At 42.9% G+C, this 13,909-nt stretch overlaps 1 protein-coding gene across 2 annotated transcripts in view; it reads left to right on the top strand.

The window, feature by feature from the left end:
* The window catches only part of ccdc85cb (coiled-coil domain containing 85C, b), a 53,097-nt gene extending 39,751 nt beyond the window's left edge, over nt 1-13,346 (top strand). Inside the window, exons 3-6 of one of the 2 annotated variants that reach the window (XM_079291323.1) lie at nt 4,437-4,538; nt 9,379-9,471; nt 10,230-10,328; nt 11,187-13,346. In XM_079291323.1, coding sequence (XP_079147449.1) covers nt 4,437-4,538; nt 9,379-9,471; nt 10,230-10,328; nt 11,187-11,276 — 384 coding nt within the window. In that variant the 3' untranslated portion in view covers nt 11,277-13,346. Of the gene's footprint in view, nt 1-4,433; nt 4,539-9,378; nt 9,472-10,229; nt 10,329-11,186 lie in introns of both variants that reach the window. The other variant, XM_079291322.1, reaches the window with a different exon arrangement.
* Nucleotides 13,347-13,909: the final 563 nt, after the last annotated feature.

Raw genomic sequence — 13,909 nt, 5'->3', positions numbered from 1 at the left:
GTGTTCCTTATCCTATGTGGAGCCCAGGAAGAATACAGTTGCTAGCATCGCTATTAATAATGTCTCCAGATATAGACTAATCAAATAATGAACATATATATATCATGCTATCCTCTCCCCAGGCTTATAGCTGGTATAGTTTATCACAGATACAGACGATGTTTGTTGGCTCCTCTGCCTTTTCACTCTTATCCGTTTGGTGGTCGGACTTTTCACGGCTTTGAGCTCGTTGCTTTCTATTATGCAGAGGATGGACACAATATTAGCAACACTTGTCAAATGTAATGCACTCAGCTGCAGTCATGCTTAATGGTGTAATGTTGAGTTTATAATACTTTCACTTTTAAACACTTTCACACAGGTGCTGAATCAACTCTATGGTAACGTTTATAGTTCTGCATTTTGGGCGATGCGCTTACTTGCTTTCTTGCCAAGGCTAAGATGAAACGATTGATATCGCTCTCATGTCTGTACGCTGAAGCAAACTTCTCCCATGTGCTAAATATGTAGCTACAGCCAGCACCGGTTAGTTTAGCTTAGCATAACGTCTAGAAATCTAATTCTAGACGTTTTAAATAAATTTCTACAAAAAACAAAGTGTAAAAAAGGCACATTGTTTGGAGTGTCTGCTGGTTGCCTGGCAACTAACGAGGATCACAATAATCCAGGAAGTCACTGACATATCCTGCACAGAACCACAATTTGACATAAGTGAGCTTTAGAGGTGCTGATGGTCGACCTCTGGGCAGAGCGGTTTCCAGTCTTTATGCTAAGCTAAGTGACTGCTGGCTGCAGCTTTATATTTATTGTACAGACATGAGTAGTGATCTTCTCATCTAACTCTCGGCAAGTGAATGAGCTTATTTCCCAAAATGTTGAAGGCCACACTTGGTGGACCAAATATTTAGTTTGTCAGTCCAATACAAAAAAGTGCCGCCTCAAACATTCCCATAGAAGTGAATCACCCTTGTGACGCAGTGCCAGTGTTATGAGCCTAAAGGAATTGGATTGCGTAACCTTATGTATTGCTTCTGTGTCCCTGCTTTGCACTGCTAGCATGCTATGCTAATGATTAAGCACAGGTGGCCCTGCTTGTGGTCTATCTTGGCAAGAATGCCATTTCCTGTCCTTGGAGCGGTCTGTGTATGGTACGAGGTACCCGAGGTGAATGAATGCCATTGTGCCATTGTGCTTTGGTGCATAAATGATACACACATGTCCTGGTATCTCTGATGGGCTGAATAATTTAAGGTACGGGGGACAACACAGGTAGATCCAGCTACCCATAATGCATGGCTGTCAACTGGTGTGTGAGTGCAACTGAAGAATGAGTAACCTCTGGAGTTATAAATACTACTATGATGGTGGTGTTATTAATCATTTCTGCTTTGCATTAAATTCTAAGATTGGTAATGACAACAGAAGTGTACTCCAGTAAGTAATAGAGTCTGCATAGCAGAGTGAATTGCTACAATGGATTAGTTGCCTCAATGGACATATTGCCTAACTTCCTGTGTTATGAAACTGGTCCAGTGGAACTTGCTAAGCCTGAAGGAAACAATAGCCTCTTATCGCTGGAATGTTGACCCTCCAAACCAGCTTGGCTGAAGGATTTGACTGTGCTTAAAGGAGAAGGGAGGCAGTTAACAGCAATGTCCCTCAGTGAAGATGCACAGGGGCCTGTACAGCACAGGTGTAAATACACTGAGGTGTACACTCAGGTCTCCCATGTCTCTATTAGCTCACTGAAGGGGGAGGCACGCTGCGGCTTTCCCTATGGGCTCACTTCCACTTTATCATGAACATGTAAGCGTCTGCTGTGACTCTGAGAATTGAATGATTGATATGACAGAATCAGATGACACTCTGCAGGCTAATTGGAATCATTTTGTGAGGCTGGACTGCGGTAGTGTCCAGTGGATCTGAATGATGAAAGAGGTGATCGAAACCTGGTTTAGTTCCTCTCCAGGTCACATAATGCAGTTTACAAATCTTGCAATTCTTAATTTTTGAAAACAATAGGTCCTCGATTTCAGAGGTTGACAAAAGCAGGTCTCTCAATTACTAACTAAAGCTATTAGCTCTAGCTAGCGTGCTAATTAAGCTTCTCTGTGAGTTTTTTATGTTTCCAGGTGACTCGATTCAGTCGATTGATAACAAGAACTTTGTAAAAGTGGTCTCAAGTGCTCTTTGTGGCTACATGCATCATATTGCGGAGGGTGAGCCAAGAAGGCTGCAGAAGGCCAACTGTCCCAGGCACAAATAGCTTTGTTGGTCTCAGTGGTCATGGTCAACTCAGGAAGGGACGTAAAGTTGGAGACATGTGTTGTTTGTCTGTTAAACTAGACTTACCAGAGGTGGAATATTTGATTGCTTAAATATATTTTTGCTGCTGCCTGCAGTGAACACATTTCCCCTTGCAGGATGAATAAAGTATCTATCTATTCTTCAGATGCTGGAACCCCTGTCAGAGGGTCTTGCTCTTACTAAGTCGTCCTATTCAGTTGACAGATGTTTTCATCCCATGGATTGTGTGTCTATGTCCCTCCTACAGATGTGACATTTAGGGCATAGCTTGCTGATAGACACAAAGCCTGGAGAAATGACAAAGACATGCTAACAAAGGTACAGAATTGAGGCCATAAATATGTAAACCCAAAGGATAGACCAAGAAGTGCCAAGGGAAGGATTGTGAAAGGTTCGAGGAACAGGAGCAGGATACTAAGCTGGAAGAGAAGAGGGGTAATAGCAAAGAGCAGAGAAGACAAGGGGAGTGCTGACTCTAGCTTTGTGTGTGTGCAAACGGTGATACCACAGCATGATGTCCACGCATTTACAGACGCACACCCACCGTTCATTTGGGCTATTTATTGCCCGGGTGCTCCCGGGCTTCACGTGTTTACACGCCGCGGCTTGCGCAGAGGGAACATGGTGCGTGACATGAGAGATGTCATAAGGAACAGTGGAGCTGCCGTGTTCCTGCCTACAGAGAGAAGCTAGGCTGCTTACCGCCTCCAGGAAGCAGTGGTCTTTGGCTGCGAATGAGGACAAATCTTCGAGCTGTGTTCCTGTGTAATGGCCCTCGATGACGGCACAGCGTGAGACAGCCCAGCTCACTGAAGTGCTGTTCATGTTGTAAGCCTCAATAAATAAAAAAGCTCTGCAAATGTGCTCGAAGCAATAGCGTCAGACTGACGATAAGAGTGCAGGTGCCAGTGTTGGAGGAGGCAGAACCTCAGGGTCCTCAATGAACCATCGCCGAAGATCTACAAATACACTGTGGAGCCTGACCAATATAGACACATACGTTATCATTAGCTCATGTAAAACAACTAAAACATGTTTTTTTAGGATTATGTCTGCAAAACAGTTGAGCAAGAATAATAACAGACCTGCAACAATGTCCAGATGCTTCAACTAAGTACAGGGCATAGCCTTTAATGCTCACTGAGAGCACAGCCAGGGCACACGTCTGCCTACCAATTAATCTGCTGTGTTTCTGTTAACAGGCAGCTGGATAGCTAGCATTAGCATTAGCACTATCAGCTGGATAGCTAGCATAGCATTAGCACTATCAGCTGGATAGCTAGCATAGCATTAGCACTATCAGCTGGATAGCTAGCATTAGCATTAGCACTATCAGCTGGATAGCTAGCATTAGCATTAGCACTATCAGCTGGATAGCTAGCATAGCATTAGCACTATCAGCTGGATAGCTAGCATTAGCATTAGCACTATCAGCTGGATAGCTAGCATTAGCATTAGCACTATCAGCTGGATAGCTAGCATAGCATTAGCACTATCAGCTGGATAGCTGGATAGCTAGCATTAGCTACCTGAGTAGAATCCACACACTCTTGAGTCAGGACATTTCTCTTCAACAAACACATTGATTGAGCTTATGGTTAATGACAATTCTTCATTAAACATCCTCCTTGTTTGCGTTGAAGTAAAGAAATTGATAATGGTGAATATATTGTTTTTGAATTGATTAAATTCAAATATGATTTCAGATATCGGCCGGGCTCTACTCAAATGTATTACAGTAAAAAAAACTGTATATCGGTCATTTATTGTTAGTAGATCTTTGTAATAACATCATCATCTGCCTCAAAAGTCCAGTATTGGTTGGGTTCTAACAAACAGATATACATTTTTATGTAGACATGATATACATTCATCTATTTAATTCTAATTTGTCTATATGTAACTGCATTAACACTAACGGATGCCAATATATTGATCTTGGGTCACAGTAATGATGATTACTGATTACTGAGCCTCAAAAGCGGAAGAGCTAAAGAATCACCTGTAACAGGAAAGATCGTGTTCATTATCTTATTTCGGATTCATTTGTATTGATTAATATCTTTTTAATTGACATGGCACTGAAGCCTTATCTCTCTGTCTCTTTGTGTGTGTTTTGTTCTCAGCAGTCTAACACAGGTGACCTTCGTGCCCTGAGGAAGGGAATGACCCTCTATCACTCAGAGTCCCAGCTGTCCTCACTGCCCCAACGCCAGGACGCCATGCACATGGTCAGCACACACACACACACACACACACACATACGCAGACTCACATTGCCTAAAATAGTCCGCCACTCATACCTGACCACTTTAACAGTCATTCAAAGATCATCACCATTGCATTGATTATACATGGTTACGTATAGATGGGGTTTAATTTAACGTGAGGGTCAGAGGATGTCGCATGTGTACAGCTTGTAAAGCCCTCTGAGGCTAATTTGTAATTTTGGGCTCTATGAAATATATTGAATTGAATGGAATTAATTGCACTCACACACACACTCTTAACACACACACCAGTGCCTCCACATTGGAATCAAGTCAAGTCAGCTCTAATTCACTTTACTTCTAATTCTTTAATTATAACTCCACAGGCAACCTCACTATCTCTTACACTTGACAGGAAGTAAAACACACGCAGGAAGAACAAGAAAGAGTGAAAGGAGGAAGGGCACGAGGGGGGTGAGACAGAGAAGAGGAAGAAGAGAAACTAAGACAGCGAGACAAGGGTGGAAAATAAAGGAGTCAGCCTTCCCCTCCGGGCCCGTTTGAACTGAATCCCACTGTGAGAGTAATAATCCTGTACAATCCACCGCCACTCCTGAGCCAGCCAGTGTCTGGGAGAGAGGCTGGGTAATTGTTTTCTGACTGCTTAAGGAAGGTCACAGGTCAGCCACTAACTAGAGGACTAAATCTTCCATGTGTAAAAATCAATACTGGGTTTTAATCACAGGCCCAGTGTGAGGTCACAGGCTGACCGCGTTCAGAGGCGGCTCGCAGCCTTTTAAGCTCGTGGGTCAAACCCGCCTCCTCATGGAGGTTCATGGCGTTCAATAATGTCCATGAAAAGCTTGAGCCCACGAGAGGTCTGCCCCCGCAGGGGGATGGATTTAAACTGCAAATGATCTCGATGGTTGCCTCCCCGCATTCCATTTCACAACAAACACGGTCATGATATTGACTTGAAGTTTGAATTTTGGCTCCTTGACGAAAATCATCAAACAGCAAAACTTAATGCTAACGTCAACCTAAATAACCAAATAAGGTCTATTAGGTTGCAATTTCACTTTCACTGATAACGTATTCATTTTCCTACCACGGAAACACACATGTGTCTTGTTGGGTAATGTTAAAGGAATAGTTAGACCTTTTAGAGGAGATTGGTACATCACTTGAGTTTTTGAAGCTACAGCCAGTTAACTGAGCTCATCACCTAGCCTGGCTCTGGCCAGAGATAACACAGTCCATGTACTAGCACCTCTGAATCCTCACTAGTTAACATGTTCCGTCTTTCTAGTGTGAAAACAAGTCACGGTTTCATGGGGGGCTTCATGCAGGACTATCTCCTGACCTAGCGTCACCGTGAGGTAGCCCGTCTACCAGCACAGACTTCAGCTTACAGTAGGATGCTGGCATACCAGCTGCATACAGTACAGAATAACTTACTATTGTGATTCCAGTCCTCTTCTCACGATGGCTTTGTTGTCATGACAACTCCCCGGAGACGCACTTGATCAATTGCCTGATTTCTAATGTGGCCTAAGTTCACCCACATGTGAGAGAAAGCCCTCGTTGGGAGAGAGACCATGAGAGACGTGGAGCCAAAGACTATTCCAGCAGAACCCCAGTGAGCCGGATCCTCATCTATCAGCTCATCCTTTATTAACCCTTTGTCTCATTCAGCCACAGTTTCAGGTCAGTGAGTGTGCATGAGCTGGCAGGAAGTGTTAACACATGCACATTTACAATGATAGCTTTTACCCACAGCAGAGAGCATCAAAAGAGGGCGACGGTGATTTACATACTGTTTTCTTGTAGTTGACTTCAAAGTCCATTGCAGAAGAGCAATATAAACTAGAAAATGCATTTCCTGCCGAAAATGCGTTGGAATGCTGAAATTTGAAATTAATTGCAAAAACATTGCTGAAAATAGATATCCAATTTTTAAAAAATTGCAAAAAGCTTAATCATTCAAAAGGTTTAAAGATTCCAACTATGAAAAGTCATATCACCCCTCTCCTGAAAGAGCTGAACATTTTGATAGAGGAGACATAATCATGAAGTTTGACACACATAAACAGAGGTTGTTAAATGCCTGGCTTCATCACTAATCACGCATCACTAGTGGCTCAATCGCAAACACCTGTGTGCCTGAAGCCATTTCATGGAGATAAAACAGGGAAACACCTCTCAAACAAATCCTCAAAACTCCCATAACCGTAGCTCCTATTGCTCCGATATTAATAATTGAGAGGAAGGATGAGTTGAAGAACAGATCCTGTAAAAATTGTGTCTGTAGTGTAAAAAATGTGGCTTAACTGGCGATCTAGAAATGGGGTACCGTGTTCTGTGGAAGATGTTTTTGAAGCAAAATTTAACATTGGTCTCTATGGAGCAGAAAGTTGGTTTTCCTCTCAATTAACGGCTTCTGTGTCAAATGTGGAAATCGGTGGGATTCTACAGTAATTTTTCTACGACAAGGACAATATTAGCTACTTCTACATCCAGAAATTATGCATGAAGAGTGAAGATTGTGGACACAGTGGCAAAATACAAATGTTTTTTTCACAAGAATCTCAAGCTGCTCTTTACTCTAGCGGTGACATCACGCACTCTAAGCTGCGCAATACACACCCATTATAAAGTCAGAAAAGGGCTGAAAAATCATAAATGTTAAATTGCTGCAGTTCAAAAAGTTTAAAAGATATCGGAAAGCTGAATCATGTTGGCAATAGTTGAGGGTTTTCTCAACATTGTAAAGTTGAAATGGTGTCTGTAGCTGAAAGTATGAGGAAGTTAAAGGATTTGAAAGTTGAAGAGGTTTAAGAGAATTTGAAAATATTCTCCATCGAGATCCCATTGAAAATAAAAAGCTTAATAATTCAAAAAGTTTAAAGGTTAGAAATATGAAAAGTCATAGCACCCCTCTGGTGAAAGAGCTGAACATTTTAATAGTTGAACGGTTTCTGTAGCTTAAAATATGAAGGAGAAGAAGAGGTGGGACGGAAGAAATAGAAGTTGAATAAAGATTCGAAGAATCTTTATTAACAGCTTAACAGCATTCCAACAATAATATGATAAAGCAGTTCCATTTGTTGCTGTGACCTTCAGAAAGGCAGAAACACACTTTACTCAGTGGGAAACAAGTTATTTTCTCAACTATGTGGACCTTCGTGATGCATTTAATAATGTGAGGGTGACTCACATTAAATACCTACCACCACACATCACTCATGTCCTTATCTCTACATGAACCTGCCAGTGGTTTGCATGTTTTGTCCTACAAAATAAAAGTCCTGCACACCATTATCCAATGATTCTAGTCATTTTCACAGACTCAATTATAGTTTATTTATTTATTATGTTAAAGTAATGCTATTACTGCATAATAATGCTTTTGCAAGCAGGGCTGGTCATCAATACTAAGTAGTAACCTATAGTTGTTAAATAGTGGAATAAAAAGTGAAAGATATTCCTCTGAAATGTCTTAAAGTAGTACAAAGTAGCATAAAACTGAAACGCACACATACTTTAAAAACATTCTTAAGTTCGTCACTTGAGCAAATGTACTCTGTTACATTCCACCGCTGAGTAGCAAAGACCATCAAGGCCCAGATTTGTTTTTTCATTGTCTTTACCGATTCGTTGATCATAAACTGTATATCGTTTAAAATGACATTTTGCAACTTTGGCTTCTTTTCTCATCAATATTATGATTCAAAAACAATTCGTATGATACCTAAGTGGCAAGTAGGGAGTGTTTTGAATTGCTGTTGGTGCACTGAAAGGACACAGACTTTAGGGCGTGCTGTGGAACCTTTTGTTTGACAAGAAACCCCCAAATTCGTGTTAACCTTTTCCTTTGTCCATGGTTTCCTGATATCATAGCTCATGAATGAAATGCCTCATGGCAGCAGACTCTCATCAACATAGATATTATAACTGTGTGTGAATAACATCAACTTCTACATGAAAGGGCAAAACCACGGCTTTGTTTCTGTTTTCTCTCACAGTTTAGGCTGATTATCGTTCACTGACCTTCCTGTATGTCATAAAAGCATGGTTTTACATTGAAAACAAACCGTTGTCAGGCCATGAGCTGCAGGACCAGCGACAAATCTATTTTTCTTGTGGTTGACGTGACATGAATAGACTGTTGGTCAGTTTCCACAAAACATCCCTCTTGGCTTCAGTGGGATTATTTTATTATCTCTGTGCTGTTAGGTTGTGTGGGCTCGTTCTGGCACCTAAATGGGGTCAGCGGGTGCGGACGAGCTGACAAACGCATCACCAGTGAGCGGAGAATTTAACCCGGGCTAACAGAGCCACGGAGCTGTGTCTAATGCAGGGCCCCGATGCCAGGTTACAGTCAATTGTGCCATTGTGTGTCCCAGAGATCTCTGTGTCCCTCTAACAGAGAGCCACTGTCTGGAACTAACCGGGGGGAGGATGATTCAAGCAACCCCCTGGTCCTCTCCCTGGCTGGCTGCTCCCATCACACCAGGTTAAAGTCACTGTGCAGGTAGCAGACCTGGCTGGGAGTTGAATACATGGTGAAGGGGAAGAAAGACACAAGGGGAGCAGAGGTGAGTTGAGTTGGGCTGGCTACGGTACAAGAAATCTCTGGTGTTCCATCAGAAGCAAACACCCACTGAGAAGGAGGGAGTGGTTGAGAAGAGCTCTGTGAGGTGGAGCTCATCTGACTCCATGGTTAAACCCTATGACAGCAGATGGGGTGAGACCTGCACCTTTGTTGCAGGTCACCCCCTTGTCTCATGGCCTTGTTGTGCACTGACTGCTTTGGAAGAAATCCCACAACACTTTAGTTTCCCCCTCTTCTCCCCCACAGGGTACTGGCCGTCTCCCAACCAGCGAGTCCTCTCCTGCCACAGGCTACCTGTCCTGCGTCCAGAAGCCTGAGGCCGTGGTGCACGCCATGAAGGTACTACATTCACCCAGTAGATGTAGTGCTTTTCTGATCACCATCGCACTAGTTCAAAGCTTTGCTTCTTCTTTCACTGAAGCTGGCTTTGTACTGTTCCGTGTTGCCTTCTGGCCCATTTATTGTTCCATTCATTTAGTTTAACTTCATTCATTCAACCTGTGTTTGGCAACATTTTTCAAATTGATAAAAGAAAACTAACATTTTAAAGTTGACTTTCTGTAAATTGACTTACAGCGAGTTGTTCAGCTGCATCAATCTCATCCATGCTGTTGTCATTTTAGTGTTTTTAAATGAATGTAGCTAGCTGTGTAGGAAGGTGAGGTCCCCATCTTAATCCTGCCCACTCCTGATTGGTCAGCTGTGTCTCTAACCGGGGAAAAGGTCCTCATGAGCACAACATTAAACCAATAAGAATTGCTGAACAAATCTGAGATTCCAGGTTCAGAGGTCTGGAACCAGGCACAACATGCTTTGATATTTCTTGGTTAAGTGCAAAATTGATGCTAAAGTCAAACGTTTTACATTTAGTTGGAACTAAATTCATTCTTCCTGTTCTGAAAGAAACCCATCTGTGATGATAACAATACTCCAACTCGAGTTGAAAACCTTCTTAGAATAATAAGAATTCAAAAGTACATTTGTAAGTGAAAGAGCTGATGTTGCATATCACAGCTTAAAACAAGTTTGGAGAAGACACACTTCTGAAGTTTTGATTTTGCTCCCTATAACATAACTAAAATGGTACTTGTCTTAAGGTGCTGGAGGTCCATGAGAACTTGGACAAGCAGGTTCCTGAGGACTATGAGGACGATCTCAGTGAGAAAGAGAAGGCCATTGTGCGAGAGATGTGCAACGTAAGTGCAACACTTGCCCTGCTCCCTGATGTCCACACTGGTCCTGTTTGTTCCGTCAGTCTGTTGGTTTAGTCATTTTGTTCTCCTCTACTGGCCACAAATGAGGTCTGTTTTTGAGCTGCTTCCACTAATGAGGACACCTCATCTCGACTCATTTAGTTTGGAATGACACTTGCAGCAGTGTCCCAGGCACAGCGCTCCCTCTCGCTTTCTCTCTCTCTCTGTCTCTCGATCTCTCTATCTCTCTATCTCCGCCCTCCCACTCACTCATTCCTGCTCCAAAGCCAACTATGAACTGGAAAGCCTAAGTAGAGGCTCGTAGTTGAGCTGTCAGTGCAATTAAACTGGAGCGGCAGGCAAAATAACCCCCAATCACCCCCCACCCCACCCCTATGCGCCTCAGCCTCACCCCTCCATTCTTCCTCTCCTCCGCCCTCCTCATCTCTCTCCATCTTTCTCTGTTGGTACTGAAAGGCCCGGCCCGGGATAAAAGGGCCGCTGATTAGAGAGAAAACGAGAGCGGGGCTATCTGGGCCCTGCAGAGGTATGTGACAGTCCAGGAACCTGGGGAGCACTACAATAGTACCTCTGTAATAACACTGGGGTCCCCGGGGGCCCCTCTCTCAGCACCAGAGAGCAGGCTCGCAGAGACGGAGGAGAGAGATCCAGAGATGGCTCTGCTAAAGTGTGTGTGTGTGTGCAGTCTCTGCCGCTCAAAGTCAAACTGAGCATTTGAAGTTTTCACTCTTGAAGTAAACGTCTTTCCTTCAGTCCTCGTCTCTGTGTGCGCCTGTCTCTTTCTGTATGTCTCGCTCTTCCTCTTCCCCTCTCAACTTGTCTCTCTGCTTCTGTTTGCAGGTGGTGTGGAGAAAGCTGGGTGATGCAGCAGGATCAAAGCTGTCCATCAGACAGCACCTCTCTGGGAACCAGTTCAAAGGGCCCCTGTAGCCTGGCAACCAGAGAGAGAGAGAGATCAGGATTACAGTACCTACACACACCTGGAAACACCTCTTACTACCTACGCCTACACAACCCATGATGCTGTGCTCTCCTACTGCCTACAGCACCCAGTACTCCTTCAACAGACACTCTCTTAATCCGGGCTGAGAAAGCTGTTCGTCTGTTATTCACATGCAAAACTTTACGTGTTTAACATGTTTTTCTCTCTCAGCGGTTATGAAGCGTTGACAACTGGCAGCTAGTTTCACTGATTCGCCACTTTTCTTCTTTGATTTGGGGGCTTTCAGCTGTACGATGATCTCTCTCTGTAAAAGCTCTAATCACACACCACCGTTAGTTCTTTGGAGCATAGCTGCACTACATTAAGCTAACGTTAAGACATGGTTTCAAGCACAGGGCCCGATCAGGCCGCAGGGGCAAACATCTCTCCACGTTGCTGGTGGATCTGAAGGCAAGGTGTTGGCGGTGTCTTCAGATAGCTTTGGATAGTACCTCCTGTAGAGAACCTAGCTCCTGTCACATGTATCTCCCCCTACTGCTCAACGAGTATAGCTAGCATTAGCATTCTAAAGTGATCACTAATGTGAAACCCACTGTGACCTAGCGCCACAGACAGGTTTATGGATAATTAAGTCTAGAGATCACTGTTAACTTGTGTATATTATGTATAAAACCATAGCACTACTTCATTGTTAGTTGATTTTACTTTGATCTATTTTGTATTCTAGCATGGCCATGTGATCAATTCCGTTTGAAAAGCACACACACCCGGACCTTACACAGGGTTTGCTTTTGGTATTTTCTATTTTGTTCCAGATGAATTGCTATTATTCCTTCTCTCTGTAACCTCTGAAAATGTTCAAGGCCATTCTGAATCAAACCACCTCCATGATGATAGATCATCTTCTTACTTTGTGGAACTGACTAAAATTGTATGATGTGTGCATGCTCAACAATCATTTTCTCAGGTTGAGAGGGCTACAGCTTTACCTTTGCCCAGCTGTGTGTGTGTGTGTGTGTGTGTGTGTGTGTGTGTGTGTGTGTGTGTGTGTGTGTGTGTGTGTGTGTGTGTGTGTGTGGAAGCAGACTGAATGGTTCTTTTGCAGCTGTAGCATCTACCTGTGAATCCTCTTTTCCTCTATTGAACCCTGGTTACAACTCAGTTGAAGACTGCTGAAGGCATTTGCTGAATCCATACAAAAAGCTTTGTCCCATAACACAAATGTAAAGGTGAAATATTAAACCCTCAGTTCAGTTAATAAGGCATTCTTGGATGCTCCTAATTCTCATAATGCCCTTCGTTCATCATTTTATATCTCAGTAGATGAAAAATGTTACTTTTCTGAAGCTCAGTCCTTTTCTGTGGATTCAGCAGGTGTGTTCATGCGGCGCATGTTTCTTAAAGTTGAACCTTTTTTCTTAGAATATGAGAGCTTGATGAAGTCTTCCCTTATGTCTCCTGAAAACACTAACATTTAAAAACCAGTATTTCTTGATGTCAGAATGAACAAACACTGTTTGTCAGAGTATTTATTGCCAGGTGTCAGATAGAGATGGGAGAGTATCAGTAGCTGTACAGTCATATTTTAGATGCATCACATTACTCAAACTGTAACGTTATTAGATAGATACGTGGAGTGACTGACAGCTCAGGCTCTCCCATCTCGAGTGTTATTTGTTCCAAATTAGAACATGTCTGAGGCTGCCCACCACGTACCTCTGTTCTCTCAAACAATGGGGTCAAGAATACAACATATCAACGTATGTTTTTTTTTTTTTAAAGTGTCCTTTTTTCTAGGAACTGATTTGAAGCCATGATGCAATTTTGAATACTTTATCAATGGCATTTGATTTTAAATATGCCACTTTTTCTCGGCAAGGTGTTTCGATTTGGAACCCAGCGGTCCTCTGTTCTGCCTAGATGCTACGTCGGTACAGAGTCCTAGATCCTACAGTGTCAATGTCAAACCTGTAGTAACTCGCATGGCTGTAACTTCTCTTCATGGCTTTCACTGATCAGATGAAGAAAACATTAAATAGGGCACTTTTAGAAAAGATTTGGAGAAAATAAATAAAGTTGGTTAATGATACTGAAGTAGTGTCTTTATTTCATGAGGCAAACATTTTTGCAGGCATATTCTTCTCTTCAGTGGATGAGCTGGACTGCCCTCTGTTGGTACAGAGCTGGAAGTAAAACTCTGAGGTTCTGTGTCCCACATGAGTGATTCCAAACCAGGGCTCCTTTGTGTGGAAAACTCCAATTATACACATAACTGGAATCAAAAGAATAGAATTGTGATTGGTGTGATTGGCCCAGCCTTTCCCTGTCAGTCTGTTTCTCATGTGTGTGTCTGTTAGGTGCTACAGTGCCCAGTGCACAGCTGATTAGTCCGGCTGTGTGCTTTGGTCTCTGCTTTTGGAGGTTGGTTTCTCACCTGGGGTCTGATTGTTGTGTCCTTTCAGAGGGAAAGTGTTACTGTTTTGATGCACTATTTTACCAACATGTTCCCACTTTGCCAGACCTCTTGGCGACACTTTCTAACACACTGTAACCTCGTGCATGGTCACAGTAAACGCATGGATAACGTTGTGAATTCAAACCAAAACAGTTGCTTAGGTTT

This window comes from Melanostigma gelatinosum (genome assembly GCF_949748355.1).
Source record: "Melanostigma gelatinosum genome assembly, chromosome: 19".
Lineage (NCBI taxonomy): Eukaryota > Metazoa > Chordata > Actinopteri > Perciformes > Zoarcidae > Melanostigma > Melanostigma gelatinosum.
This window is presented reverse-complemented; position numbering and strand designations above follow the sequence as displayed.